Raw genomic sequence first — 22,783 nt, 5'->3', positions numbered from 1 at the left:
CTCACAAGCTACAGTTCCCAGGCTTCCCTTGGGAGAGAATTACTGCTGGAGCTATTTAAATCTGTGGCACACATAAACTAGAGAAGAGAGGATGCAAACTGAGGAAAGAGCAGCTAGTGCCCGGGAAGCAGGTGGGGGGGGGGGAGGAACAGGGAGAAGGAATTATTATTAGAGGTCCCTCCAAATTTCATCCAGAGGCAACATTGATTCTGGATTTGGAGGGCCCTGTTGAGGCAAAACAGCTGCAGGATTTAGAGTGGAGTGAAATGAATTTCAGTAAGATTAGGAAAAGGTCTTTCATCATTTTATCGTCACTGGATTTGGCACAAAGTTGACATTGCAACCTGAATTTGGAAGACCCAACCCAAGGAGGACTTTTTAAGGTTCACAGGAAGGGTTGAAAGGCAAGGCATTGTCTTAGAGACTACCTTGGCCAGCCTGATCCGAGATGCTGCTGGACAACAGGGCGGCAGATAGATCAGAACTATCCCCAATCTGTCTCTCTGGTGCAACACCAGGTGCAGAGCCTCTAAGCCCTTCCTAAGGTAAAGAGGTTTTCTGGTCAAGGAGGTGGTGCTTTTATGGACAAGAGCAACCCACTCACTCCCAGTCTAATTTGATGTACCAAGCAGTGGCGGAGCTTCATGCTCCCGCACAGGGGGTGGAGAGCAGGCAGGCGCATGGTTGGCGCATATCCCGGGGGGGGGGCATGGCATGCTGCCGGCAGGGATGTGGTCTGTGTCCTAGGGGGTGTGACGTGCTTCCCAGGGGTGTGCCACGCTGCCCGCAGGGGTGTGGCATGCCGCCTGCGGGGGCGTGACACCCAGCGCGCGGGAGAGGGGAGCCTCGATTGCACCCCACCGGGATCGTGGTGCCGGGGGCAGTGCGCTCCCCCCCACCCCCTCTTCCTCCGCCAGTGGTACCAAGTACCCAGGTAGGCACAGTTGGGTAAGGTGAGGACCGGCCAGCTCACTCACCTATCTCTCCCAGAGGAGCGTGTGCACAAAAACACACATAGTAGTGAAAATGCCTTATAGTAGGGAAGGTAGCTTGCCAAAAATGTGTATATTGGGCAGGAAATGAATTCCAAAACACGTTTATTAGGCAGAATTCACATTAACATGCTGACAAAGTTTCATGAGGATTTATTTTATTTTATTTTTTTAAAAAACCATTGCAAATTGCTTCAGAAATGTGGAAAACTGAATTTAAGATTGGGAAAATGAGAAACGGAGAGAAAACAAAATGGACAGTGCCACCCGTACTCTAGGGATAGGTGCAAATTCCCCTGTGGTGATCTCAAAGAACGGTGTGCCTGACGAAACGGGGGGGGGGGGGTTTAAAGGAGAGATTTGAAGGGAAAGGAAGCGCTGAGGTGTTCAGGGAGGGAGTTCTGTGCAAGGCAACCAGAGAGAAGCAGCGAGGCCTCTGAGGAGTAATGGTGGTAATGTTATTGGTTTGTTTGTTTATTTGAATTTATATACCGCCCTATACCTGGAGGTCTCTGCGTTGGAGTAGCAAATGCCAAGAGCAGGTTCTCCTGCCTGAAAAATGGATTGAGTACAGCACAGCCACTGAGGGATGGCACCCAGGTGACCTCCCACAGTAACAGTATCCCAAGCTTTCTGCTGAGTGGAGACACTCGCTTCCTTTTAGCAGAGCTTAAAAAATCCTGCCCTTGCGTGCGTCAGAACGTCCCCTTGATCTCAGCCGAGAAGCGGAGACACCTCCATCCCCGTACAACTGAAACATCATTCCACTTGGCAACACCTTCCGTCATCTTGCTTCCGCCAAAGTCATCCTTTCGATAGGATATAATTTCACATGGCAAAGGAGGCACATTCAGCAATGGGTGCTCTGGGAGAGAGACAGCCTGCCGCTCGGGCATCTTAGCAGAGGGTCCTTGATTTATCGTTTGGAGCTGTGACGTCCACAGGGCTGCCCATTCCCACGGTGGGCCTGGACCGTCTTCCCTCAGAGGTTGTTACTCCTGAGTCCAGACTATTTTTAGCAGCCTCTGCTTCCTGGCAATATAAATACACCCGGCATCACTTTACCTTTGTGCTGGTTCCCAAGTTTACCTTTCTCTCTCGCTCATGGGCAAAGGAACAAACATAAACATGAACGAAATGGAATTTCTTTATTGCCTTTGGCTGTCAGCTGGCCAGGGGAAAAGGATTATTTTATTTTAGCCAGGACCAGAATTGTAAGCAGCAAGACTGCACTCTCATCTTCCCCTACCTCTGTCTTTTGCTTTGTTTCTAGACATCCACCTTAGGTGCACAGACTGTGTACTTACGCTGTCCAAAAGCTTTTGACAAAATACTCCAAAGTCTCTTCAGTAAACTTAGCAGTCATGGAGTAAGAGGAGATGTCCTCTTGTGGATCAGTAACTGGTTAAGTAACAGGAAGCAATGATTAGGAACAGTGAATAGTTTTCACCATGGAGGGAGGTAGAAAGTAGAATCCCACAAGGGATAGTGACTGGGACTTAAGCTTTTAGACCAGGCATCCCCAAACTGCGGCCCTCCAGATGTTTTGGCCTACAACTCCCATGATCCCTAGCTAACAGGACCAGTGGTCGGGGAAGATGGGAATTGTAGTCCAAAACATCTGGAGGGCCGAAGTTTTGGGGTGCCTGTTTTAGACTTACTGGCTTATTTTCAGGGGATGTCTTTTTTTTTAAATTAAGCCTATCACTATGTCTTATTTTCGGGGTATGGTTTATATTCCTTGAATGCTTAAAAATCCTGCTATGGCTTATTTTATGGCTACGTCTTATTTTTGGAGAAACAGGGTATTTATAATCAAGTTAGGGAGGGGCAGTGAGGTGGCCAAGTTTGCAGATGACACTAAGTTGTTAAGGATTGGTTTTTAAAAAAAAACCCAAGGATTCTGAAGATCTCCAGAAGGGACCTTTCCAACCTGAGGGAATGGGCCATAAAATGGCAGGCACATGGGGGCGTAGGAAGATAGGGGCGGTGCGCCCCAAGTGACACGATTCCAGGGGCGCCATCGCCGCTGCCTGCCCCGCCCCAAAACGTGTGCTACGTCACTGCGCACGCCGCGCACGCCCCATAACGCATGCCACATCACTGCGCACGGCGCACCCTGCCCCCAAAATGCACGTCACGTCACTGGGGGCAGCGCACCTGCTCTCCGCCACTGCAGGCACAATTCTACATAAACAAGTATATAGAGCAGGCATCCCCAAACTCGGCCCTCCAGATGTTTTGGGACTACAATTCCCATCATCCCTGACCACTGGTCCTGTTAGCTAGGGATGATGGGAGCTGTAGTCCCAAAACATCTGGAGGGCCAAGTTTGCCTATGCCTGCTCTAATGTCATGGTGGTTGTGGAGGAAGCGCAGCTTTGTTGCCAGGGTCTGAGCTACTCAGAGATCAAGGGAGGCAGGAGAAGGACATGGAAAAAGAGGGGAAGAGGGAAAACTTCGCGTTTGGGGATACCTGATATAGAGTGATAGAGGGCAAAATAATCTTTATTTCACATGTATACATGTGGGGTCTGAACTGGTGGTGACTGACCAGGAAGGAGACCTTGGGGCTTTTAGTGGATAGCTTAATCAACCCAATTTTTGACAGTTGTGAGGGGGAAGAAAAGGCAAATTCTATGCTGTGGATAGTTTGGAAAGGAACTGAAAATAAAAGTACCAATATCGTAATAATACAAATATGCAGTGTGAATCTTGTGTACAGTTCTGGTTGCCCTTACCTCAAAAAGGATATTCTAGAGTTGGAAAAGGCGAACCAAAATGATCAAGGGGGTGGAGCAACTCCCATTTGAGGAAAGGTTGCAGGGTTTGGACCTTTTTAGTTTAGCAGACATCCCCAAACTTCGGCCCTCCAGATGTTTTGGACTACAATTCCCATCTTCCCCGACCACTGGTCCTGTTAGCTAGGGATCATGGGAATTGTAGGCCAAAACATCTGGAGGGCCGAAGTTTGGGGATGTCTGGTTTTGAGAAAAGGAGAGTAAAAGGCAACATGCAGGAAGTTTATTAAATGATGCATGGCATGGAGAAAGTGGATAGCGAAGTTTTTCTCCCTCATAACTCCAGAACTTGTGGACATCCAATGAAGCTGAATGTTGGAGGATTCAAGACAGACAGAATCTTCCACACATTCAGATTGAATGAAGATACAGCTGTCCCCTGCATGTTTATCTGACAAAGCTCAGCCACATACCGGTAACTATATAACGTTTGACCAGCCATCTTTAATGTGGGCAATTCAAGGCTACTGTCTCCAGAAGAATTAAAAAAAAATGAGTCCTGCACCCTCTAGTGACCAGAAGAGGGATAAAATTTGTACATTTTGGGTTCGACCTGCTGCTACAATTGCAACACACAAAAGGTGCAAAAGACAGAGGCCTCCACTTTCATTTTTTCAGTTCTCAAGCAGGTCTTGCCAATATAGCAATGCCCCTGGGAGATCTCAGAAACCAGAGTGGGGTTGGGGATGAGACTCTGGTGTTCCAGTCAAATTTGAGACTGACGGAGCAGAAGTCTTTAACTACACATTAAGGTTGCAAACTTAAATTTCAAAGAGACTAGTTAAACAAAAGGTGCTCCCTAGCCATAAAGCTTTTTTATGCTCAAAGGACTTCTGAAAGTTGCAGATGGGACTTCAGACATTGTCTTAGAGCCAGGCATTCTCCCATCACTCTAAGTTGATGCTGTGATATGCATGTGTTTTGAAGCACCTCTAAAGCACCTCGTTTTAGTTCAATGCAAGCTTATGGAGGTTTAATTTAGAAGAGCTTATTTTATTAGATGGCATAAGACATGGATGGGTAATCTCAGGCTCAGGGGCTGAATGAGGTCCCCCAGATCTGTCTGTCCGGCCTTTGGGGAATTTCACCAGACATCAGCTGTGCTTCACACTCTTCTGAGTGTAATGGGACTTTGTATTCCATTCTTGCTCACTTGGACAGTGTGTGAGTGTGTGTAGAAACTAGCCAAGTGGTACAAAGGCAACATTTTCATTCATTACTCTGCCTGGTTTTGCCTCAGGCCCTGACCGCCACTGGTATTCCCCCCCCCCAAGATTGCCCAGAGGGGAATTTGGCCCTTGTTGTAAAGGTTCCCTGCCTTTGGCTTCAAACATCATTCACTGGATGGAAGACATACATGGTCATGGAATGATTAGCAGTGGTGTCCAAACATTATGAAAGAGGGCCAGATTTGATGAAGTGAAGGGCCGTGAGGGCTGACCGAAGGGCCGACCAAAGTTGTTAACCTTTTTTTTTAGGATTGAAGTTGTTGAGCTTTTTTCTAGGATTTTTTTAAGGATTAAACTGGATTAGGCCCTCAAAATGGACTTTGGACATGCCTGGATTAAAGGAAATGTATCCTGCCCAATTGCATGCCGTTAGGTCCGAGGGTGCATTTTCCTCTTTTGGGAGAAGCGGCGAGAGCAGAATTTACAGCACTTGCAGCGACATCTCCCAGACTGTTTTGTGTGTGACTGTGCCAAGGGTAAAACTGCTACAGTATGCTGAGAAAGCAAGCAATTAAATAATGACTGACTCCTGTAAACCCAGCATGTGCACCCACTGGGGAGGCTGCCTGCTGTGTCTCTGCTTGGTTTGTTGCTCTGGTCCTGCTTCCATCAATTCAGCTTGCTTGGCAGGGATGGGAAGCTTAATGTTGCGTTCCTGCCCAGGTCACTCTTCCTTCCAATTAGGAAGCAACCACCGTTCTCACTGAAGCACAAAGACAGGGGCTCCACTGAAGCAGGGTGGGTGGGTTATTTTAAGCCTTGCTACAGGCTAGCACATAACCTTTTTTAGGCATAAGAGCCAACTGAGCTCCCAAAGACTGCGACACCCAATTGTAATGAGCACGCAGGTCAGAAAGGCGCTCCTTCAGGTAACTGTAGGACTTCTGATGGTATTTTTATTGCTTCTTCTATGTCTTGAATTTTATTGTATTACAGTTCGAAATTCAAAGAATTGTAAGTGGCATTGGTTAGACATGTCATGGACCACCTGAAAGAATCCCTCAGGCCGCTGGTGGTCTGCAGAGCGCAGTTTGAGAACACCTGCTGTAGCCTCCCAAAGAACACATTACAGTAGTCCAATCTTCAGATCCAGAGCATCAGCATCTTAGCCATACTAGATTTAGCAGAGGAAATCTTCCTTTTCACTCTATCAATATCCAGGGATTTGGAAAGTGTGAATTTAAAGACCGTAACAAATTAATTCTTTGGGCAGCTTTCAAGACTATTCAGGTGCAGAAACTGACCACTAAGCAGACATTTTCTCTCTTTCTGGAACTGGCTCCCTCTGGACTAGCCAGATGCCCACAAAGACAATGTTAATAGTGAAAAACTTTGCTTTCTTGACTTGTCGTCCCGCCCCCCCTCCCAGAACTGGAGACTGTGAGGGGGAAACCACCACTTTCATCCTGACTTTGAAGTAGCACGTAGAAGTAGAGGTGCGGTTTCAATTATGAAATGAAAAGTGAAGGCTTTCACACCTACGCCATGCAGAGGCGGGAGACATACCATCCAGAATGTTACAACCAAGGAAGATCTAAGTTCAGCTCTCTGCTAAACCGTAACCCCAGCTGTGCGATCATGGCACAATCACCAACACCCAGCCACACCCAGCCTTCCCCACTGCTCTCCCAGTGTTTTGAACTATAACTCCCATGCCCGACATTGGCAATCATAATCCAGAACATCTGGAGGGCAGTAGGTTGGGGAGTGATGACCCAACCTATTCCAGAATGAAGTCTGCTATACACAGCTCAGTTTCTCCCAGGAGGAATGCCTGGATACAAATGTGTTAATAGTCACAAAGCAATGTCTGCCTGTAGTGACAAAACCAACTCCAGCCTACTTCACACTCTTGAGAAATGCTATCAAGTTTACCAATTTTGAATTCCTTTCCTAATACTGAACTTGGGTGCTGAATTGTACCAGTCAGGTAGGCAATCTCAGCATTCTTGGGGGAAGGGGAACCATGAAGTTTGTGGGGAAGAGGAACACTACGGCAGATATCAGCCTTCCTTTTAGGGCAAGGCCAAGCCTTCCAGTGTTGCAGGATAGGGCAGCAACCTTGCCTCAAGCAGTGGATTCTAGGGCAGCCTTGAAATTCAGTAGATTTGTCACTTTACCACCACAGGGGAAGATGCCAGTTATATCTTCTGCCACAGGGCTCAAGTTATCTTGGACCATCCAGTGGGGGCTGTTGGGCTGCTGATTTGAGAGAAGACACATGGCTCTTGAACTATCATAGAAAACAAGTTTATTGCATTTCATGCAGCTGTATTATACACATGCATTGACCGAGACTTCATACAGTTAACCAATAACTCATATCTGTGCATCCAAACTGAAAGTATTTCAAAAAATAGTTCAAGGCCAATATTAAAGCCTTAGGGGCAGCTTTCCCCAACGTGATTCCCCACCCCGAATGCCCCAGCCAGTTGTAGTCCAGAACATCTGGAGGGCGCCATACGTTGGGGAAAGCCGCCTTCAAAAACAGGTTTAATACAGAATTGCTGGGGCTGGTTTACTCCCCTCCCTGCCCCCTCCCTCAGAAGCTGAAGTTAACAATACTTAGATTGGGGACATTAAAAAGAGATAAACCTTTCACACGCATACACCCACACTTCCCGACTGAAATATGAAGATGGGGATATGTCCAGCTTATGCAGCAAACGCAAGGTTGTTCCAAGGTTGAAAGTCCTGGAAGATGAAGTTTACTGGACAGGGATGTGGGAGGGACAAGGAAAAGATGCTGCACCAATGAAGAAACAGGGAAACAGATACACTGCTTTTGACAGAGCCCTATAAAAATTCACCAGTTATATACAAAGCAGAATTGCTGAGCAATGTAGAATTTGCCATTTTCTTTTAAAAAAAGAAAAAAAAGAAAAATATTGCAACATTGTCAGTTTGTGGGGTTTCCTTGCCTCCCACCAGATTGAAGGAGTTCATATAATACAACGTAGATTGCTGCCCTTTGCAGGTTTATATCAAATGCAGATATATATTGGGGAAGGGATGGAGAAGAGCTGAAGAGGGCCTCTGGTTGGCAGTACATCAATCAAGATGGTGTAACTTCCATAACATCCCGCAGCCCTCTTGCTGGACCAACTCACTCTCCTGTAACTTGTGCGGCCTGTCCATCTGTTGTCTGATTTGTGGACTGGATGAACATGGGTTGGGTGATGTCCTGGCCGGCAGGCATGGTCACCTGCTGGATCTGGTAGAGCTGTTGGAAGAGAACAAGCAAGGAGACCCACTGAGGTTCCCTCTTCAATGGATACAGACAATCGCAGCATCGTGGAACAACCATTACATAGGCAAAAGTGAGACCCACTATGCTAGGTCAAGCAATTTAAACACACTGCTGGTGAAGTGTACCCCACACCATGGTCATGTATGATACTCAAGCAGGAGTCCCTACTTCACTGAAAGTGAAGAAATAACATTGCCATTTGCATCCCTAACATCATTGCTCATCCCAAAAGCCCATCTAGTCCAGCATCCTGTTCTCATAGTGGCCATCTAGTTGCCCATTATAGGGAACCTGCCAGCAGGACCCAACCGCAACTGCCCTCTTCCCACTTGTGATTCTCAGCAGTTGGTACTGAGAAATACTGCCTCTACAGTTTCCCTGTCTCCTACTGTAAGTTTGAAATAATCAAATGGAGACACAGACTTAACTTTGCAGAAGCCATGAACTTCCCCAGCTTTTCATTTTCTCAATGAAAATAAGAGGCAGGAAGATGGCCAAATAGGAGCTAGAGAAGACCCACCTCCTTCTGAACTACATCAAGGTGTTATAACGTAAGAGCCCTCCTGGATCAGCCCAATGACCCATCTAGTCCAGCATCCTGTTCTCAGTGGCCAACAATATGCTTATAAGAAGCCCACAAGCATGACCGGAGCACATCAGCATACTCCCCACTTCTGATTCCAAGCAACTAGCATTCAGAGGCATACTGCCTCCAGCTGTGGAGGGAGAACATAGTAGCATCATGGCTAGTAGCCACAGATAGCCTTGTCTGATCCAACCCAATGGCTGTCACCATGGGTTCTGAAGCTCATACCTGTCCGTCTGTAAACTGGCCGAATTGTTGCTGTCCCTGCTGAACCTCTGTCTGTGCAATCTACAAGATAGATGATTGATTTATTGACATTTGCAGCCCCACCATGTAAAAACAAAAAAGGAGGACAGAGCCCACTTGCCTTAACTGCACCCCCAACACAGAGAGACCATTTTAATTTTAAAGACCTGCTTGCCCCACCAGGCGGCTCTTCTCTTCGGCTGGCATCAGAGCTCTTTGGTTCACAAATCCACCTCCTTGCCCCCATTTAACAGAACAAGGCAAAAAGAAAGGAATAGAAATGTGCTATGGAAGTATATCTTCAACATACAAAACCACAGCAAATTTGCAAAACAAATTTTCTTCATCAGAGAGATTAGAGAGAATAAAACAACATACGCCTGGAGGAAGGGTGAGGGCAAAAGGATGATTGAGGCTGCTTTGTCATGCATGATAGATATTCAGATTATTTTGCTCCTGTGGATTATTTAACCAAATAATGCCATAGTGCCTATTGAGATTGGATGGATGGCTGTAGTTCACAGGAGGAAGTGGTAGAGACACCTGGGGGTGGAAGTGATGTTGAAAGCCTCAAGACAAGCCTTTGCTATAGGCCAGGCATAGGCAAACTCGGCCCTCCAGATGTTTTGGGACTACAACTCCCATGATCCGTAGCTAACAGGACAAGTGGTCAGGGATGATGGGAATTGTAGTCCCAAAACATCTGGAGGGCTGAGTTTGCCTATGCCTGCTACAGGCCATTCACACAGCCAGCTGAGAGAAGGAAGCTGTGTGCATGGAGTAGGAGGGGAAAGGCATTTTTTTTTAAAAAAAAAAAAACCTGAGTGTGTTGCTAGGCTGTACATAAAGATGCACCCCAGACCTGAAAGAGCAGGAATACTGTTATATAGGACATAAAAGTAAAAGTAAAAGATGCTTTTAATGAATGTATTAACAGTGACTAAAAATGGTTCTTGCAAAGCACTGGAAATCAGATATGGTGACTGAACAGAAATAATGGCTGTGTTAAATCTGGCAGGTGGTCAGAACAGAAAAGCTGACCTATACAAGAAAGGGGGGAGTGGGAACAAAAGGGAAGGAATAGGATTTAGCTGAATTTGCCAAACACTGAAGGAGGTCTGTGCCAAACAAGAGCCAGATTTTTGTATTCCAGCACGTGTTCCAGGACAGGTTGTATCTTTAGTATCTTGTAGTTTGCTCTGATGCGTGACAGGTATTTCCTGAAAGTGCACGTTAATTGTAATTTGTTTTCTGGGAGTTGTCTTTTGATGGAAATTCTGGTGATCAAGCCTCAGGACCTTGCTTGAAATATGAAGGGGTGGGGTAGGATGGAGTAGGTCCAAAACAGGTTTCTGTACTTTTTAAAATGGAAAAAGGCAGGCAGCATGAAAAAAAGACCAAGGAAACTACTGCCGCTCCCTTGCCTCAGTGCCCAAGTTCAGGAAAATCCACTTCTTTTCAACAGACTAGGTACCTTTTAACAGCTATTAACAAGCCACTGGACCTCAGTTTATACCTGTTGTGTGTTGGCTGCAAGTGTCTGGATTTGGCCCTGGACCACCTGGGCACCAGAAACGGGCTGAGTTAAGCGGATATACTGCAGCTGACCGGCGTTGAGATGTACCTAGAAACAGTAGGAGATGGCACAGAGTTGGTAACCTGAAACATGCAGGCTTTACACCCTTGTTTCCGAAAGAGACAGAGATATTACACAGGGAGGGCTAAATAAAGCCAGGGCGGAAACGTGACCACAAGTCCCCCTTTTACATCATCCCCCTTGACAGCAAAACAATAGGAGCATGAAAGGAATCAGGCAGAAATATAGATATCCACATGTTTCTCTTCAGTGAAGTTTTATCAAATGTTAAAGGGGAACATGCAACCTAGCATTTCTGATTGTGCTATAAGCTACCATGTTCTGTTCTGAATTATTACTATTACCCATGATAGTAATTGTATACAAAAAAGTCTCAAAGCAACTTAACAATACAAAATACAAAACATAAAGATAAATTAAGAGCCTTAAAACACACACAATGTGCAACACAATAAGGAGGGTAAGTCTTACGCCACTCACCTAAAAGATGAGCACCTCAATATAGGCTACTTGACTACCAAAGGTCTGGGCAAACGGAAATACAGTATTAGCCTTGCACCTACCAACTGACTGTCATGGGGCCAGTTGTGTTTCTCTGGGGGCAGCATTCCAAAGAGTCAACTTTCTGTCCTTTAACATTAGACACTTGTGTACTATATGCACGGAAACCTTTTTTCTTTTTTTAGGAGCAGGTGGAGGAAGATCTTCAGTCAGAGAAAGTGTTTTAATACCTGTCACTGATGCCCAAACCATTTGGAGCAGAAACTATGAAGCTTGCAGTTTGCCCCCTTGCCGATTTCTCCAGCATGCAATATTTTTCTCTAAAGGTCATCACCCTGTTACAGGCAAAGTGTAGCCCCCTGTAGCAGATATACTCTATGTGAGCAAAGGCACCTCTATGCATTTGTCTTTCAGTGAGGAAATTTGCCTTCAGGGGAAAATGCTGTTTGCCACAAAAGGCCCCTAGTTAGATTTTAACCATAAGAGCTAACTCTGAAATGGACAAGGCAAACTTTCAGGGGTCTAACTATTATTCTACTGCTCACAACCAGAAAGCTTTTGTCACAGAGTTAAAGTTAAATCCTGTTGCCTCAAGCTGTTTTGAGGTGCACCTGCAAAACCTTTTCCTAAGGTGGCCTGGGTATAGTTTGCAAACACTTGTGCAACACTCACACAAAGACTCTACATAACACTTGAACAGTTTATTATTTAAAAGCATTCATGTATCTTTCCATGTTGTTTTAAGGACTGCAACCCATCCTGGTTGTACAAAGCAGGCAAATGAAGATTTCAGAGCTGAATGCAGCTTTGGTAACAAAAGTTGCAAGACGATGTGATCTTTGACTTCAGAGCACTAAATATACATTGTCAAAGTGTGCTGCACAGAACATACAAATGACAGCCAGTCCTACCCATAGGGTTTGCAGCCTATGCGATGATGAACAAGGTGTGTGCAAAATGGATGTGTCGATATGTGTGAGAGACAAGGAGTTGGCTTGGCGGAAAGAAGGGAAGGCTGTCAGAGGCACAAGGCATGCTCAAAAATTTAATGAATTCAGGTTCCCATCCCCCAAAAAACTACTTTCAGAGCCTCACAACCCTCTGGCAGCCAAGCACAAAGTATCCTCTCACTTATCTACATGACTGTATGCAATTAGCTGCTGTATATAAGGACCTGTTGACTGAGATATGAAGCCAACAGTGGCATCAGAAGAGCATGACCATGGCTCATCCAAGTCTTCCTCTTTAACCCATCCCACCAAGTGAACGAAGCAGGAAAGGAATGAGCTCACTGGAGCCAGGAGCTCCCACCTGTACCTCACCCATCTCTGCATCTTTCATGGTGAGCACAGCTGCTCTGATGGCAAAAAGTCTCTGACTCTGCCTGCTTGGAGAATCCTCTCTCGCTCCCTGAAACTTTGGACCCTTCCTCCCAGTATTATGCAGAGTTTAAGAGCCACTGGCATAAGCCAGCAAAAGAGGAAGAAATGGAGGCAGAAGAAGTTTAGAAGAGGAGGAGCAGGAATAAGAAAAAGGAGAATATTAAGGCATAAGGTAGACTGCTGTGCAATGAACGGAAGGCCCTTGAAGCTCACACAGAAGAGAAACAGTATGGATTTGAGAGCAAGTGAGAGTCAAGTGTCCAGAAAGCACTCCAATATGTGCTGGTGGCGAGGATGGAAACTCTCCCCCCCCCCCCAATGCTCCCACGCATCAAAGAATGCTGTGCAAATTGAAAGCTATCATGTCAGGGTGTCAGGCTCTATCCTAATCTTCTTCCTGTTTAGTTAGTTTTTACAGAAAATTGTGGTTTATGACAAAAAAGTTTTAATTATTTCAGTGATTATTTGCAACATGCAAACACTTAGCTGGATTACAGAAGTGTTCAGACTTGAGAGCACTGCACTACATACTATGCTTTATCTGAACTTCTGAAATGATGGGCACAGATGGTTTGTGAGTGTGTGGGGGTTGGTGGGTATTTGAAAGTGCAGCACAGCAGAAGGCAGAAGTGGGAGAAACACACAGAAGGGTTCTTTATTGTAGCACAATGTTCTTTAACCTTGGGGCCCCAGATATTGTTGGACTACAACTCCCCTAACCTCTGAGCAACGGCTAGGTTGGCTGAGGAGCTGCAGTCCAACAGCTTCTGGGAACCCAAAGTTGAAGACTGAAGCCCACTCAAAAGCAGTGATGGGTGCTGAGCAGAGAGAAGTAAACACAAGTCCCTAACACAGTGCCATTTCTGCCTTCTGAGTTGTCTTAAAAGCAGGATATCATCGTCAACAACAACAGCCTGCAGAGAGAAGACCCTCTTGAGAACAAGGGTCACAAGAGGACAGCCTGAGTACAAAGAATAAGATCAGTCGTATGCCTCCTTACCGGTATTTGCTGAATTTCTCCAGTATTGGTGATGATCTGTTGCATGACCTGCATGGTCTGCCCAGTCCCACTCTGTGCTGGCTGAGCCTGCCCCTGTGGCTGAGCCTGCACAATCTGAACCTGCTGCCCTTCTCCGACTTGCATAGTCACAGGGGTGGTCTGAAAGAACAGAGCAGAAGAGAAGCATCCTGAGCCTGAGGTATCCCAAATACACCTGAAGCCTGGCTGGTTCCCTGCAACAGCCAGACTGAAAAGGGGAAAAAACCCACAGGCCCTCAACCTTTTCCCAAGCAATGTCCCAGAATTTCTCTGCTGACTACCTTCAAGGAGGTGCAATGGATAAGATTTTGATTGCTGTGGTAAAAACAATCCGAAAGCAGAAGTGACCAGTACCTCCACTACCAGTGGAAAGTGAAAGTGAGTTAGAATCAGGACACATCTATGCAGCTTAGTTGCTTTCTACCTGAAAAAAACTGCATTGTGGCATCTGGGAGCATGCAAATACCTGCATGGCAAATACTTATGAGGAGGATCAAGAGTTTTGGCAGCCAATATAGATTTGGGGCAGGAAGACCCAAAGACTTACTCCAATGATGGTCTAAAGCAGGTCATTCTCCTATTCTACACACATCTTTTGCACTTGTCTCATACTTCTTTCTTCAGAATTTAGGATCTCTTTGTGAAAGCCTGGGCAGCTTATGAAAATAATCAGATCTGCAGTTTTCTCTCCAAGAATTTTTCTTTGCAGCCCTCAAGGCTGCAAAGCAACACCCAGATAGTGGGTGTTGAAGTCTCAGAGAGCAGAACGTTACTAAATCTCCCAGCATAGGCATCTATTCTGATTTCTGCCAAAACCCTGAAGTCCGCCAACAGGAACAGAGTCAATGAACACCTGCGTCCCATGAGCCATGCGCTGGGATGATCCACACATACAAATGGAAATCTACACCAGAATTAGTTGCCCAACTTAAGCTTCTCCACTAGTCTTAGTACTTCCAGAGAACTGTCCATCCAGCAGCCAAAGGATCTTGCCATGTTTCTGGGTGACTCAGCAGAGCGCTGGCATTTTCCACTAGGAAGTCGAATGGGCTGCAGTATTATCTAGCACATTTGGGATTTCTGCTGCTGTCGGAGCTAGGGAAATTCAGGCCCAGGGACCAAATATGGTCCTCCAGACCAGGCTTTTATTCCAAGCAGAAACTCATTGGAACTCAGTTCCAGCACCCCTCAAGTGGGCGCCATTGCCATTTTAAGAAAATGAGAGGTGTTCATGGTGAGTTCTGGCACCTCTTTTTCTAGAAAAATAGCACTACTCCAGACCTTTCCATGTGGCCCTCAGAACTCTCCCTATGTTACGCCCCCATTTGCTGACCACATCTCTTGCTAGCTGTGCTGTGTCCTCCTTGGGCACTTTGGCCTGGCTGGAATTTATCACTTAACTGTGATAATGCCTCTTGCTTGCCTGTATGGAGGATGGAAAGGGGTGTGTGGTGAAGCTGGTTTCACATGGCCAGAATATACCAAGATAAGTTACACACGTGACACGCTTCAGCCCACCTCTAACACAGAGCACAAGCCCTCTGGAATGCCATTTACCAACCTGCCCTTGCTGAGGCTGTGCTATGATGATCTGCCCTGGCTGGATGGTCGTGGTGGACGTGGTCGTCTGTTGCCCTTGCTGCTGCCCCTGCACCTGGACAGCTGCAGGCTGCTGAGCAAGTGTGAAGTAGTATTGGACAGGCTCTGCCGGGGTCACAGCCTGGCGCACCTCCTCCTGTGCCAAAGGAAAAAAAGGGGGATGAAAAAGCAGAGTTCATCAGCTGAAGTCCTCTTTGTGATATCCAGTACAGCAGCCTGTGCAGTGCTTCAGAATGGGACAGTAATGTGTAGCAAGCCTATGCCTACTGACCTGAAAATGATGGTCTTCAATGGACTGAGAGAACAATGCGTCTCTCTCCACTGTCAGAAACCTTATGGTGTGCATCCCCCAATATTTTAATTGATTTTTTGTTATATACAAAAACATGTAGACACTAAAAAAAACCCCAGATAACTTGTTTGATTGGTTTCGTGTGTCTATCATCTACTTTGCTCAGCATTCGGTCCTGCTTTCTGCCCAAGCACATTGTAATTTTATTTAGAGGAAGCCACAAGAGGTTAATGTGTGCTGCATACGTGGGACATCCCTCAAGGGTTTGGTATTAGCAGAAAGTGGTGTGTGTGTCTATTAGACAATCTTCCAAGTCTGCAAAGTTTTGTGAAATCCCCAGCTGACTAAGAACGGCATTCTCTTCCCCACTTTGAATCAGCCTGTAAGAGATGATTTGGAAGTAGAAGATGAAGATGTTTGAAGATGAACAATCCATGGCAGAAGGCGTAAACAACCTTCTCCCAGCCACCACAAAGTCACAGCTGAGAGTGTAGGATGTTTACACATGCTGCTGCATGGGAAATTCTGGTTCTATGTAGAGAACACGCCACAAACTGCTTGCAAATCAGTTTCCTTTGCCTTCCTTCCTATCATTGAAGGTAGAGAAAGAAAGAGGGTGTGGACACGTGTCCCCTTTCAATTGCCAGCTTGAGCGCCAGCTCTGCAAAGCTGTGACACAACTACCTTCTGGTTCAATGGCAGCGCAGCAAACATCCAGTTCCTAGTACGCAGACATGCATATGAAGCTGAAAAGTTTGTAAGTTAGTTACAAGATCCCAAAGTATGTTGAAATCCCTTTTTGGGAGCCTTGGTTGTATGAGAGTTAGAAGTCATTCATTACTCTTTTTCGTTCAGCCAGTTGGCTTCAATATGCCACTCTCCCCACTCCCCATGTAGGAAAAAGGAAGGTGTGAAGATGTCCTCACCTTCCAGTGTTCAAAACTGTAGGTCCTGTGGGTTATTTTGGCTAACTTTACATCTTAAGCTTATCAGAGACAAACACGTTACACAAAACAATTATCCTCATACATAATTGGGGGGGGGGGGGAATATATAGTTCAAGTACAACTTTCACTGTTTCTGAAACATTTTTGGATGCACAATGATTGGATTTTAATGACTTATGCTTCTGAACCGCAGTCACAGTCATCCAGCTCTCCTGCCAGTAGTCTTGTAGATTAGTGGAGGCCAAGAGACAAGACCGCCAAGAATGGCTGGAATGGATTCCATCAACATAATGTAAGGATCTCTTGTGCAAACTTATTGGCGTGTCCCACTCTGTAGATCCAGGGTTGATTGCTTTAAGGGAAGGAAAAATATCTTTACAACACAAGAACTGGAAAATGTTTTGCCAGAAGAATGCAGGCCTGCAACCTACTCAGCCCCGCTTTTGTCTGAAGGACACACTAGATATCAACCCCAAATAATGCTGTTAAACAAATCTATGGTACAACCATATTCACAGTTCTGGTCACCTCATCTCAAGGGAAGAGTTGGAAGGGATTCAAAAAGAAAGAAAGAAAGAAAGAAAGAAAGAAAGAAAGAAAGAAAGAAAGAAAGAAAGAAAGAAAGAAAGAAAGAAAGAAGAATGAGAATGATCAAAGGGCCAGAGCAACTTGAGTATGAGGAAAAGTTACAGTATTGGGCTTTTTTAATTTAAAGAAAGGGCGAATAAGAGGTGACATCATAGGTTTATAAAATTATGCATGGCATGGAGAAGGTGGATCAAGAAAAGCTCTTTCCCCTCTCATATAATACTAGGACTTGTGGACATCCAATGAAGCTGAATGTTGGAAGATTCAGGACCGACAAAAGAAAGTACTTAACTATGTTCTCATGTTCTTAAAGAGTGAGTGTCAGAACCATTCCTGTTTTCCCTGCTGTGCCATATAGCACTAGAGCAGGCATCCCCAAACTGCGACCCTCCAGATGTTTTGGCCTACAACTCCCATGATCCCTAGCTAACAGGACCAGTCGTCAGGGATGATGGGAATTGTAGTCCAAAACATCTGGAGGGCCGAAGGTTGGGGATGCCTGCACTAGAGGTCTGAGGAATAGGGCTGGCTGTCAGTTCCAAAACTAGGCAAGTTTTAGCTATATAGCAGGAGTTGGGGGGCTGAAGGATGAAAAAGCTAAAGATCAATTTTCTTTTCCTACAGCAACCCTGTATAGTGAAGGGAGGGAAGTCTATTTTATAACCCAAGGGTAAACATCTCCCTAACCCTAATCCCTTCTCCTCCTCCAGGATCCTTACTATAAACTGCTAAGAGCTTGAGCAGGTCAATTCCCTCTTCTTCCCACACACCTAGTTTCTTCTCCCTCCCCTTCTAATGATACCAGCTTTTATTACATGGTAAAAGTTTTTGTGAGACTGTTTTGGTTGTGTTTTTTATAAATATATATATATGTATATAATTTGCAAACTTATGTACCAAGACAGCCCACCAAATACATACAAACCACTGTCTTACTTCTAGATGGTCCTGGTTTGCTTTCAAACCAATGATAAACATGAGGTGGTTAAGTGCTTAGTAGCCAGGCTGAAAACAAGCATCTGCCAGCAGGATGTGGCCCAAGTCAAACTGAGGTAGATGTAAAGCCATTTCTGCCTGGAACACTGCAAAATAGTAACTAGGAATGCAAGCTATTAAGATGCTGAGGGTGACTTCATTTTAGACAAAAGCTACATGGAATCAGAAGTGTCACAATCCTTGGATCGCAATAGGGAGAAAGAGCTGCAGCTTTCCCCACACATGGCCTCCTGAGGCACCTAACCTACTCTATGTTTGCAGTGAAGGCTCAGCTGAAACAAAGTCTGCTTTGAAATTCACCTGGGAAAGACAAACAGTAGAAAAATATTCAGAGTGTTGCAGTCCAACCAGCTAGAACCGGGGCTGCTGATTAAGCTAGCGTTTGCTCTGATGCTCAACAGCTTCCTTAGAATCTCTCTGCAGCTAAGCAAGCTCACCCTCCCACCACACCTGCTTTCTTTATGGATAGAAAACTAGGGGCTGCCCTGAAATCTGGCAACTGGCTGAGTGGAAGCGAGGCCTTTGGTCCAGACTACCTGTCCGGCGTTTCCAACATGCACATTCTCCCTGTCACACTGAGATATTGGAATTGAATTTGGAATGTGCTGTGGACCACAAGTCCTGGGGTTCAGAAGTGAGTGCCAATTCTTATGTACCCAAAATGACACAGTTACAATGCAAGAGGGGAGGTATCAGTAAGGTACTTTGTGGTTTGCAGAAGAACAAAAAATCTTTTGGAAAAAGAATTACCAAAACAGCCCAATGAGAACATCTGGAAATGGTGCCCTTGCTGGAGATATAAATTGTGCTGGAGATAATATCCATCATGCTGTATTCTGAAGTGGGCAGGGGGGGATTTTAAAATCACAAAAAGCAGGTGATAGTTCCAGTATTACTGTATGTTTATTCTATAGCAGCTTTCAAAATTCCAGACATATACATGCTGTACTAGCAGGAATGGAATTTAGAAACAGGCACTCCCTGTGGTTGTCAGATGACAGAAACAGAGGCTGCTGTATTGATGAGAGATTGAATTTCAAAGACAGCAGACCGTCCTTACAGCAATCCTGGAGAGTCAGGTTCCTCAGAGCTGAGGAATCAAGGCTATCTTAAGCTTCCCAGTAAAAGCTCTTAGATAATCTTGGAGCTCCCCAGGGACAGCCTTGCCCAAATAGGAAGCTTTCCCTTCTGCAGTAACTAAAGGCAGATTCTCACATACTCCATATCAAGCCCGTTTGTGTGCCTGCAACCAAGAAGTACCAGATTCAATGGAGCACATTCTCTTAGATTGCCTTTTACATAGCAGACCTCGCCAATTGATGCTGAGTAAAATGTTGGATCTCCAGCCCACAACTCTGAGAAGAAATCAAATGAGGGTTCTCCTGGCAGATCGGGACAATGATACCACTGCTCTAGTAGCCTCCTTTTTAGCCACAATTTTACCCAAAAGGGTTCCCAACAAACCATCCCCTCGGGAAATAGACTGGGTGTAGCAGAACATCTAAGTGCACACGACTACAGTGTGACCCTATAAACCTTGACAGCTTCACCCTTGTCCTTTTAATTATCCCAGTGATTTGAAACATTTTATATTGTGATGCATTTTATATTGTGGGGTATTTGATTTGATTTGATAGCAGCTGGCCCCAGAACCTCCCTGGATCCAAAGTGTTTAACAGAAAGGAACAGCATTTTGCATCACTGAAGGAGAAAGCAAAATTGTAATTGTTGCATTCCTGCAAGGGGAAATTAGCAACTGCCATCTATTAACTCCACTTGAACTGCACATTAACATTCCCACATAGTAAATCAACTTGCAGAAGACCATCAACTTGATGTTCTCCAGATGTTTGGACTCCAACATCAGCCCAAGTTAACACAGCCAGTGGTCAAGGATGATGGAAGTTGCAGCCAAGCAACCAATTCCCCACTCCTGAATAAAGGGTTGCTGACAACATTGCTACTAAGAATACTTAAAGGTCTCTGGTTCATGTAAAGGTAAAGGTACCCCTGACCGTTAGGTCCACTCGCGGACAACTCTGGGTTGCAGCGCTCATCTCACTCTATAGGCCAAGGGAGCCGGCGTTTGTCCGCAGCTTCCGGGTCATGTGGCCAGCATGACTAAGCTGCTTCTGGCGAACCACAGCAGCGCACAGAAACGCTGTTTACCTTCCCGCTGTAGCGGTACCTATTTATCTACTTGCACTTTGATGTGCTTTCGAACTGCTAGGTTGGCAGGAGCAGGGACTAAGCAACGGGAGCTCACCCTGCCGCGGGGATTCGAACTGCCGACCTTCTGATCAGCAAGCCCTAGGCTCAGTGGTTTAGACCACAGCGCCACCCGTGTCCCTATCTGGTTCATGTAACCCTGCCTAATTATGTGTAGCTTCATTTGCTTCAGCCTTTCCTTTCCTCCCACTCCTGTGGCCTCCTGAACTATCAAAATTTAGTTTATAATTTCTGTGGAGCCAGGGACCTGTCTTTTTTGCTCATGAAACTGCAAATGTCCCAGGTATAGTGATGGCTACATTACTGCAATGAAGTTGGCCAAACTTCTCTCTGAAGGTCTTCCAAAGACATTGTCTCTGCTATAAGTCAGGCACAATAAGGCACCGCCTTCAGCATTTTTCAGACAGTGGGATACAAAAACAGTGGGATACAAAAATATAAAATGCTCTTAGTATTCAATTAAATAAAATTATATAGCAACATCTGTACAGAAACTGAGATGCAAGTCTATTCATAAGTAAAGAAAGATGGTAACATAGTTGTAGGTGTTATATATACATTTCTCTAAGGGTGGTTTTATGTAAAGTTGTGATGTAAGAGTTGATCCTTAACCTGCTCTAACCCCAAATGTCGCCTCAAAGTGACTCTTCAATACAAACCCGTTATGTTTCAGGAGAACTGCAGCAGCCTGCCGCTGTAAACATCCGACTGAAAGCCCCTTCAAGCACCATACAGCTTCCAGTCAAGGATGTTTACAGGAGCAACAACTGCCGAGAAAGATTCGGGATGTGACATTCCTGGGGTGGATCAATGCTTGTGGCAGGGAGGACATGGGCCCTCGATGTGGCCTGGGCTGGTGCTCTGTATGGCTTCTTGGAGGAACTGGAGTCTTCTGGAAGACGGAGCTTCTTCTAAATTAGCAAAATTATCTCTGATTGTTGCTCTAGAAAGTCAATGTCTGAACTATTTGACCAGCACACTTACAAGGTGTTTTGACCAGTCAGATGTGAGCACCTTAATGAAAGTTCCAGATGGCTGTGAGGAGAGTGTCATAAACCTGTGTGTATCCAATCTCTAAGCACCTGGCATAAACCGAGGGCATTGTGCACAGGTTATTGCTTATGTAACAGGAACCTGCTGTGCAGGTAATCAAGTGCCCAATTGTGCATCTGTGGAAGCGAGCATGCGCATGTGCTTCAAATCAACACTCATGCTGCTTTTCACAATTTATAAAACATTCAATTATCCTTCTCAAAAGGCACCAGCAATACCATTTGTCACTCCAACAAGACAGAAAAGCTAAGGGTTTTGAGAATAAGCCACATTTAATACAGGCTGGCAGTCTAACTATACCCAGTTTAAATATATATGCAAAAAATGGAGGGGTGTTGAAGCTGAGTGAATAGCTCTTTCCTACCTCCATGAAATGAGATGATGTGAACTCTGGTGGCCATGCTGGTCAGCTGAACTTTATTCATATTCAACAGTCTAAAATCCAGTTCTGTGTGACATCCACTGTCTGGATCTTGTGTCTTACCCATTCATTCAAGTCACTATCCCTATTTCTTCCCCCAACCCCATGTGCATCACCCCCAGGTATCTGCCTGCCCCAAAGGCATGTTCCAAGGGCAATGTTTCAGGTGTACCCAGTATTTTGTGCCTGGTCTTCCATAGCCTTTGACCATGGAGCTTGGCCACTTAGGAGAGAGGGCAGCAATGGCTCTACTGGAAGTTGCAGCCACTGCACCAAGATGGTCTGATGGGTTTGCTGCTAATTTCTCTAAATGGTAGATAACGGAGGCTGGAGAATTTTGAGAGTGGTAAATGCTGCTCATGCAAGACCTCAGCTGTCTAACATGTAACGCTCTTGTTGTTTAAAATTGATTTTCTTTATGCAATTGTATCAATTGTTTTTATATGTGTAATTGTTTTATATAGATTATACTGTAAATCACTTCAGTTGCTGCATAGGAAGAAATTCATAAACGAAATAAAATCACCATCATCTCATAAACATCGCAATAAATTTGGATATTTACCCTGATGTTTTGGGGGGCAAATAGAGCTAGTTTAGAATCAATGCAGTTATTCCAGACTAGTCACATCTTGATTCTAGGCAAGCATTTTGTCTGTTGTATGGTGATCTTGGGGGAAGGAATCAGCACAGGAAAAAATACTGGCAACCCCCCCCCCCAATATCTGCCCAAATCTTTATAGAGAACACAAACAGGGCACAGACTGTTTCACTCTCACCTGGCGTTTGGGAGGTTTAAGTTCATCCCTCGGAACAATGTCAATGAGAAAGTCAAACTGATCAAACTTAGTGATGGCCATGGCAATGTCGTTTCTCTGTAACAAGGAGAAGATGGTGGTTACATTAAGCCTTGCCACCTGTACACTGCTGGAATTGACCGGGCTCAGATTAATAAGCAATAGCACCTCATAGATTAAAAGTATTCCTTCCAGTAGCACCTTAGAGACCTCTAAGGTGCTACTGGAAGGATTTTTT

At 45.3% G+C, this 22,783-nt stretch overlaps 1 protein-coding gene across 1 annotated transcript in view; it reads right to left on the bottom strand.

Moving 5' to 3' along the window:
- Positions 1-7,256: 7,256 nt before the first annotated feature.
- Positions 7,257-22,783, bottom strand: part of NFYC (nuclear transcription factor Y subunit gamma) — a 52,988-nt gene continuing 37,461 nt past the window's right edge. Inside the window, exons 5-10 of the mRNA XM_035121203.2 lie at positions 22,528-22,623; positions 15,185-15,358; positions 13,585-13,743; positions 10,621-10,728; positions 9,087-9,146; positions 7,257-8,245 (exon numbers count right to left, since the gene is read on the bottom strand). Of these exons, the coding sequence (XP_034977094.1) occupies positions 8,129-8,245; positions 9,087-9,146; positions 10,621-10,728; positions 13,585-13,743; positions 15,185-15,358; positions 22,528-22,623 (714 nt within the window). The 3' untranslated portion in view covers positions 7,257-8,128. The remainder of the gene's footprint in view (positions 8,246-9,086; positions 9,147-10,620; positions 10,729-13,584; positions 13,744-15,184; positions 15,359-22,527; positions 22,624-22,783) is intronic.

This window comes from Zootoca vivipara, chromosome 6 (genome assembly GCF_963506605.1).
Source record: "Zootoca vivipara chromosome 6, rZooViv1.1, whole genome shotgun sequence".
Classification (NCBI taxonomy): domain Eukaryota; kingdom Metazoa; phylum Chordata; class Lepidosauria; order Squamata; family Lacertidae; genus Zootoca; species Zootoca vivipara.
This window is presented reverse-complemented; position numbering and strand designations above follow the sequence as displayed.